This window comes from Fonticula alba, assembly GCF_000388065.1.
Source record: "Fonticula alba strain ATCC 38817 unplaced genomic scaffold supercont2.7, whole genome shotgun sequence".
Lineage (NCBI taxonomy): Eukaryota > Rotosphaerida > Fonticulaceae > Fonticula > Fonticula alba.
Window position 1 is genome coordinate 31,760 of NW_009242977.1, and position 7,779 is coordinate 39,538.

At 68.9% G+C, this 7,779-nt stretch overlaps 3 protein-coding genes across 3 annotated transcripts in view; 1 reads left to right on the top strand and 2 right to left on the bottom strand.

The window, feature by feature from the left end:
- Window positions 1-1,056, bottom strand: part of H696_04198 (fructose-1,6-bisphosphatase I) — a 2,240-nt gene extending 1,184 nt beyond the window's left edge. The window contains exons 1-3 of the mRNA XM_009498075.1: window positions 721-1,056; window positions 447-499; window positions 52-337 (exon numbers count right to left, since the gene is read on the bottom strand). Coding sequence (XP_009496350.1) covers window positions 52-337; window positions 447-499; window positions 721-975 — 594 coding nt within the window. The 5' untranslated portion in view covers window positions 976-1,056. The remainder of the gene's footprint in view (window positions 1-51; window positions 338-446; window positions 500-720) is intronic.
- A 1,951-nt stretch (window positions 1,057-3,007) lies between these two features.
- H696_04199 (hypothetical protein) lies at window positions 3,008-5,626 on the bottom strand. The gene is made up of 4 exons (XM_009498076.1): window positions 5,228-5,626; window positions 4,093-5,105; window positions 3,433-3,921; window positions 3,008-3,136 (listed from the first exon to the last, which is right to left on the bottom strand). Exons 1-4 carry the CDS (start codon window positions 5,528-5,530, stop codon window positions 3,055-3,057), a joined length of 1,887 nt encoding a protein of 628 aa, XP_009496351.1. The 5' UTR covers window positions 5,531-5,626; the 3' UTR covers window positions 3,008-3,054.
- A 228-nt stretch (window positions 5,627-5,854) lies between these two features.
- Window positions 5,855-7,174, top strand: H696_04200 (hypothetical protein). The gene is made up of 3 exons (XM_009498077.1): window positions 5,855-6,576; window positions 6,741-6,816; window positions 6,953-7,174. The coding sequence occupies exons 1-3, from the start codon at window positions 5,983-5,985 to the stop codon at window positions 7,072-7,074; spliced, it is 792 nt and encodes a 263-aa protein (XP_009496352.1). The 5' UTR covers window positions 5,855-5,982; the 3' UTR covers window positions 7,075-7,174.
- Window positions 7,175-7,779: the final 605 nt, after the last annotated feature.

The following is a 7,779-nucleotide window of genomic DNA, read 5'->3' on the forward strand; positions in this document are numbered from 1 at the left end:
GCGGGGCCGAGGGAGGTCCCCAAAGGGGCGGCGGCGCCTTGGGCCACGTACCAGGCGGTAGATGCCGAAGATCGAGCCGATGGACACACCGCAGTCGATGTTGGACGAGCCGTCCAGCGGGTCGAAGCAGACCACATAGCGCCCGGGCCGCGAGTCGGCATCAGGGCTGCCCTCGGGAGCGGCGGTCACAAAAAAGGCGTTCTCATCCTCCTCGCTGACCAGGACCGCCGCCCGGCCGGACGTGCGCAGGGAGTTCATGAACACCTCGTTGGCCAAGACATCCAGGCGCTGGACCTTCTCGCCCTGGATGTTGGGGCCGCCGCCGGCGAGGCCGGTGCTGTGGGTGGCGAGAGGGCCGGGGAGGGGAGGGGTCACGGTGTCAGGCAGCTGGGACATGGCTGACAGAGGCAAGCCAAGGGGATGGCGAGTGGTCGGGAGACACATACACGTTGGCGAGGCCGGCACGGCGCACGAGGGAAGACACATACTTGCAGCTCAGCTGCGGGATGGCGACCGTCATTCGAGAAGGAGGGCAAGTTGGCGCGGCGCCACACAAGAAAGGCAGGGTGTAAGTGGGTGGCAATGTGCAGGGAAAGGGGCCCGGCACAAGTGCGCGTGCGTGCGTGCGTGCGTGCATGCGTGCGTGCGTGCGTGCGTGCGTGTGGGTGGGTAGGTGCGTCTGTGCCGATGCCGGCCGGCACATGTGCCAGGTACACGCACCTGCAGAGAGACCAGCAGCAGGGTCAGATCGCCGGAAGCCGAGGCATGGCGGCGCTGCTCGCTCAGGGTGTGCCGGGTGAGGGTGATCAGATCGGTGACCGGGGCGTCCGGGCCCAGGGAGCTGGGCTTCGGCCGCGGGGTGCCGGCCGGCACAAAGGCCGCCGTCGAGCCGTGCCCCTGCGTCTCGGTCGACAGGGACAGGAGGACGCGGTTGGCCGAGTAGGCGCACGGAGGCTCGGGGTGCGTGGAGGTCATGGTCGGTGGAGCTGGAGAGGGGGGATGCTGGGAATGCTGGGAGTGCTGAGGGGGGGTGGGGGGGGGTAGATACAAAGACGAAGAGGGTGAGGCAAGGAAGGGAAGGGGAGTGCGGTCCTACCCCGAGGGCCGAGGCCACCGGGGCCCGGGAGCATCCCTCAAATAGGCGCCCTCACCGAGGGAGGATGCCCCGATGCAAGCCACCTGGCAGGGGGGGGGGGGGGGGGGCCCCCCCCGCGGGGGGGGCGGGCGGGGCGGGGGAGACCCAACAGAACCGAAAACCGGCACAAAACGCCAGCCTGGCGAAGAGGAGGCCAGCTTCCGCTGGCATATTCCCTCTCCCCCCCCCCCTCCAGCCCTGTGCGCCTCGGCGTGGTTCCGACCTGAGTGCCATCAGTAGGAGTCGGCAGATCTGAGGTGAGCCACCGCACTTGCCGCAGCCTCGGCTCCCGCCACCCCCCGCGCGCGGCAGGCATGGACCGCCCGCTCAAGGCTGAACTGGGGGGGGGGGGGGGGGGGTTGCCACCAGTGATACTACTGGTGTTGCCCAGTGCCGATGGGGGTCGCCAGGTACCGCTGGCTCCGGCGGGGCCGGCGAGGTCCACGTTCACCCGAGTCTCGCGAAGTGGATATTAATTCCCCCAACACGGACTCGCCACGCCGCAAGGGGTGGGGACGTCTACCATCATCAGGGACGAGAAAATGAACAGCCACATAGGGTGGCCGCGAACGCGCGCAGGCGCGGGGGACGAAGATCTTGGACAGTGCCGGAATGCTCGGGCCGGCACAGAGTGACTCGTCACCAGGCGGCCACGACCAGGTCCCGCTCCCATGCCGCTCCCTGCCCACCCGCTCCCTCCCGGGGGCGCGGGGGGCAGGGCGAGCGAGCGCTCGCTCGTAGTTTGACATGTCTCATCCGGCCCTGCTGATGTGGGCGCACACGCGATGTACGCCAACAGACGGACGCAGGGCCGATCACTAGCTGGCCACCCCACACCCGGCTCTGGGAAGTCGGACAGAGAGACAAGTGGTGGAAAAGGGGGCGAGCGAGCGGGAGAGAGAGAGAGAGAGAGAGGAGGGGCGGGGGCGAGATGGAGATCGATCGACACCTAGCTCCTCCCGTGGCCTGGACACGTCCTCCCCCATTGGAGGTGTCTTGTCCGGCCCGCCCTGTGTCCCTCCCCTCCCCGTCGTCCGTCTCCCCCCCCCCCCCCCCCGGGCCCGGCCCCCTCTCCGGTCAGTGGCCCGCTTGTCCATGCAGAAGTAGTCCAAACGATGATGCCCCGACCGCCGTTTCCCGCCCCCGGGGCCCGACCCGCCCCCGCGTTCCTGGCGGCCTGGCCGAGAAGCATGGGCCTGGGGGGGGGAGTGGGAAGTGCGGCCCGGGGCACCCCCACCCCGGCCCCAGGCCCTGCGCGTCCCCCCCCCCCCGGCCGACAGCAACCGTCCGCCAGCTGGCCAGTCCGCCGTCCGCGGGGGAAAAAAGCACGCACGCACATCTCAACGCGTCGTCCACATCCACCCGCGATGGAGCTAACGTCCCGGCGGCCTCCGGCTAACGCCCGCCCGGCCACGGGCACCCGATCGCCTCCGCGGTTGGCACTTGCCTGTAGCAGGGGTGGGGGCGGGGGCAGTCAGGCAGGGGGGGGGGGGGGGGCGCACACGCAGACGAAGGGCCCCGACACAAGCAACCCAAACAATGCCCCCTTCAGGCCCTGTACCCGGAGCACTGCGAGACGCACTGCGCATGTACGCGCGCGCGCACGCACAAACATCCCACGCCCGAAGTAGGCCCATCAATGTGTGAGACCCCCCTCCCCCCCATGGGCGATGGACCCGACACAGCAGCGAGACAGAGGACGATCACCCGCGCTCCCCCTCCCCCGCCGCGGGAGGACGCATGCACACACGCTCCCCGCCCTCACATTGGGGCATGTTCGCGCGGGGGCATCCACATCCCGCCCCGCCCCGCCCCGCCCCGCGTCCCCCCCCCCCCCCCGCTCCATCAACATACGTGCGGGGCGGAAAAAAACACCAAAAAGGAGCCCAGGGCGCCTGTGTTGACATGTGATCTCGCCGTCACCTGATGACAAATGTGCACAGGTCATGCGCCGCCGACACCTGGCCGCCGGGGTGCTGGTCGGCGGCCAGCTTGACGATCCTGCACCACGGAGGGCGGGGGAGAGAACCCCGCAAAAACCCAGAGCCAGAGGAGGGTGGCAGAGAGGTGGTGGGAGGGGGGACCACAGGACGAAGCGGGCGTTTGCGTTGGAGCCGGCAAAAGCGCATGGCAGGGGGACGTGACGTGTCAGAGGGAGAGAGAGAGAGAGAGAGGAAGAAAGAAAGAAAGAGGGAGAGAGAGAAAGAAAGAAAGAGGGAGAGAGGAGGAGGAGGAGGAGGGATGGGTACTGCAGGGGGGTTTGCAGGGAGGAACCCGCCAGGCCCATGGGCACGTACATCTCCATGTGGTTCTGGGGCGCGGTGAGCGGCGCCTCGGGTGAGGAGGTCGGGGGCTGGGCCACATTCAGCGCGGGATACCGCGCGCTGAAGTGGGACAGAATCAGGTGCGACTTGTGGCTGGCTAGACGCGCAAACTTCCCGGCCATTTGGGGAGTGCTGTGGCCGCGCGACCGGGCCAGGCCCTCGGCAGCCCGGTGGGACTCCTCGGTGCCCGGGTCCAGAGACCCATCCCGCAGGATCTGGAACCCGGCCAGAGTGGCCTCGTGAACGATGGCATCGGCACCGTGGCAGATGGCCAGCGCGGCACGCGAGTCGCTGGTGTCCCCCATGAAGGCCACCCGCCGACCGGGCACCGGGGGGACGATGAATTCCGCCGCGCAGAAGGACGCCCCCGGGTGCGGCGAGCTATCGTCGGCCACAAAGTGCCCGCCGTTGCAGATGACCGACGAGATCTTCCGGCTGATGTCGCGCGCGGGGATGTCAGGCCTGTCGTGACGGGCAGAGAGGGGACCGGGCGGCGGCGAGAAAAGGCAGATGCACGCGGGCAGCAACCATGGAAGTATGGGTCAGGGAGCGGGGAGTGGGGAGCAGGGGAACGGGGGAACGGGGGAACGGGGGAACGGGGGAACCAAGAAGACGCGCGGCCGGGCCACGTACATGCGCTTGCCGATGGCCTCCAGCAGGGCGGCGCTGTCGAAGCGCGGGCGCTTCGGGAACTCGGTCACCGCAAAGCCGAAAGAGAAGGTATCGTGTGCCAGCGGGGCCGCCGTCACCCGGAAGGGCAGCTGACAGGCCGGCAGCCCGGGGACCCGGTAAGCCACCCGGTCTGTGAGGGAGGCCCGCACCGGGCCCTGGCCGCCCGTGGCGTCGGCCGGCAGCGCCAACAGGGTCGGGGCCTTGGACGGGCTCTTTGGCACCGGGGCCGGGGCCGGGGCCGATTCCACGACCGGGTAGGTGGCCGGATCAAACATCCAAGACACCGCATCTGCGTCCGAGAGATCGGGGCGCCCGTCGGCGCGCAGGCGCGCCCGCAACCCCTCGTCATCCATCCCAGAGGGGCAGTTCGGCCCGAAGGAGAAGTGCCCCGAGCACAGCAGCCGGGCATCCGGCCCGGCGCCAGGGGTCTCCGGCCAGTCGGCCGCCAGCGGGACGTCATATGTACCGGCCGGCGCCGGGCGAATGCACTCCCGGTGAATCGACGAGGCCCCGCCATCGCCCGGGGGAAGCGCATCGCAGGGTGGCGATGCGCCACACGTGCAGTAGCTGATCGGGCTGCCTGCTGCGCTGGCAGACGCTCCATCGATGGAGGCCCCGGCCGTGGCCGGGTTCGGCCGCACATTCCGGCCCTGCAGTTCGTTGAAGAGGAAGTCCCCGGCCGGCGAGTCATCCAGCGCCGGGGCCTCGCCAAGGGCCGGGTGCAGCTCGTGCACCACAAACCGGAAGGCCATGTTGGTGCCGGAAAACCGCAGCGACTGGCGGAGATATGCCCGCAAGCCGGGCGGTCCGACGATCACCAGGTGCCCATCGCCCGGCACGAAGCCCGTGGACCCGGCGCTGGAGGACAGGGTCATCAGCAGGCCCACCAGCCCATTGACGTGGTCACCATGCGCATGGGTGATGAAGATGTGCGACATCTTTCGGAAGCCGAGCTTGGATTGTTGGAGTTTCACCTACCAGGTGGCGAGGCGGCGGCCCGGGGGGGGGGGGGCGAATGGAACCCGGCGCGGGGGGGGGGGATGGCGTGAGTGATTGGCCTCCCGGCGGGGCAGACACGGGCAGGACAGCCGCGCACCTGTGTATTCTCGCCGCAATCGAAGAGCAGCATATGGGTCCCGTCGACGACCATGGCCATGGCGGAGGTTCCGCGCGAGGCCGAGGGGATGGCACTGCCGGTGCCGAGGAAGCACAATTGCATTGGGTAACTCCGGAGCGGTGGGACGGCCGAAGATCTGGCAGCCGCGGAAGACAGGCGCCGGGGGGTGATGCTCGGAAGTGGAAGGAACAAGGGGAGGGGCGGGGCGGGAGGCTGGCCGGCGGCGATGGCCAGCCGTGCGGCGTGAGTCCCGCAAAAGTGCCTGACCGCACGCACCAACATCGGCCTCTGCTGGGTGGTGATCCGGGCTCTGTCTCGGGCCCTCGTGGATGTGGAAAGCAGGAGCCAGTCGGGGGATGGGAGGGAGACAGGGTGAAGGGGGGGGGGGGGGGGCCAACACCCCCACCTCGGGCCAGCCGGGCGCGCGGAAAAAGCCCCCACAAAGGAACCGCGGTTGCATCATGGCCCGGGCTGGCTGATCGGCCGCACCTCCCGGGGATGCCAACGATCGGCCGCACTTCCCGACCTGTGACAAGGGGGGGGCGGGGGGCGATTGAAAATCCGGGACCGCGGGAGGATCGCCGGCCCCGGCGACCGGGGCATCCAGCCTCCCTCCCCTCCATACATGCATACACGCACACACATACACGCACGCATACACGCGCACGCATACACGCACACGCATACACGCACACGCATACACACACATATACGCCGCGCCTCGCCTCCCGCATATGGACGCACACGCGCCCTGTCCCGAGTCCAGCATGGGGAATGACAGCGCCAGCGACGGCCCCGACAACACCAGTGACTTCGCAGCCCCCCGGGCAGATCTCGTCCCCATGAGCGAGTTCACCGAGGACGATAGCGATGGGTATGACGAGGAGGATGAGGACCGCGGCGCCCCGCCGGGGGACTACTATCAGCCCCTGGGGGATGGCCCGGCGTCGGACGATGAGCTGGCCCTGGCCATGGCATACGGCCTGACCACCATGGATCTGGATGGCGAGGGCTTCGACTCGGACGGCACGATGTCCGACGAGCCGGATGCGGCCGGCCCCGCCACGGCTCCCCTGGCCGACCTGGATGACGAGCAGGTGGACTCGCTGGTGAAGGCCCTCCTGGCGGAGGATGACCGCCAGGCGTCGCTCTTTGTCAGCCCGGGTGCCCTGCCTGCCCGGAAGGCTGGCCGCCCAGCCTCGGCCCCGGCTGTGGAGGGGAGCGGTGTTGGCCGGCATGGCCGTGACTCCTCGGCTCGCGGCCTGGATGCCGAGCTGGACCCGCTGCCCACCCTCGGGGGCGACGTCGACGAGTTCCTCCGCGGCGATGTACGTGCCGTGAGCCTTTCGCTCTTGAGCCCCGACTCTCCGGCCATTCCTCCGATGTCGGTATCCCTCTGCTGACCCGCCCCACCCGCCCTCCTCCCATCACACGCACACACATGCACACACGCACACACAAATGCCTGCGGGCGCATATGCATCGGCGTCAGTATGTCCAACTTAGTTCCGGCCCAAGGCCAACCTTCCTCCTGACATCCCGGCCCACAGAGGCCGAGGACCAATCGCGTGCGCCTGGTCTCGCCTGCTGCCTACCCACTGCAGTGCCTTCCTCCTCCTCCTCTTCCTCCCCCCACCAGCTAACCCCAGCAGCGTGCGGTGTCCTCCGCCCGTCCTTGGCTCCTCCTCCCCTGGCTCGAGCCAGTCGACACCGAAACCATCCGGTCGATCATGCAAGGGATCTCCTTCCCCGCGAGCGCCGTCCCGGAGTGGGCCGGTCACGTGGACGAAGCAGACTGGCTGCCGGTCATCCGTCGGAGGGAGTGAACATGGCGAAAGTCCAGCACCCCCGGGCTGGCACCTATGCCGGATTGTTCTGCTGCGCCCCACTTACATTCTCCTACTCAAGAAACCAGTTTCACCGTCAGCTCTCCCTCCGTTCCGGCGGCATGGGCATGTGGGGCGAGGGGGGGTTCTGTCTCTCTTGTCTTTCTGTTTCCCGCCTACGGGGAGGGCGAGAGAGAGAAGGCCGTGACGCGGGCCGTCGCGGCCCTTTTGCAGGGCATGCGCATCATCAACCTTCGGTGTGGATGTGACATATTCTTCGTTATTTTAATGGGGGATTATTTTCCGCCACCGCCCGTTCTCCTCTCTCCTTCGCCGGCAGCTTCTCGGGCGGGCGGGGGGGCGGGGGGCGCGGGCGGAGCGTTCACTGTGCATGTGTGAGAAGAAAACCCCCCGCAGGGTCAGGGGCGGCATTCTCAGTTGGGAGCACGGGCGTGGCAAGCCACGACGCTTTCCGGCACCGCGCGTGGCTCCGAGTCTCCCTCGGAGGCGCGCGGTGACTGGAGCGGGGTGCGGGGCGCGACGGGGGATGTTGCGAGGCGGCACGCGCCGTGCACCGGCGCCAGGGGAACGGAGGCCGGCTCGGGCTCTCTCCCGGCTTCTGCAAGGTCCTCGGGCAGGGGGAGATACGCCAAGGGAGAACCGCCCGGTCTCCTCCCCCCCCCCCCCCCGGGTCCCCACGCAGCC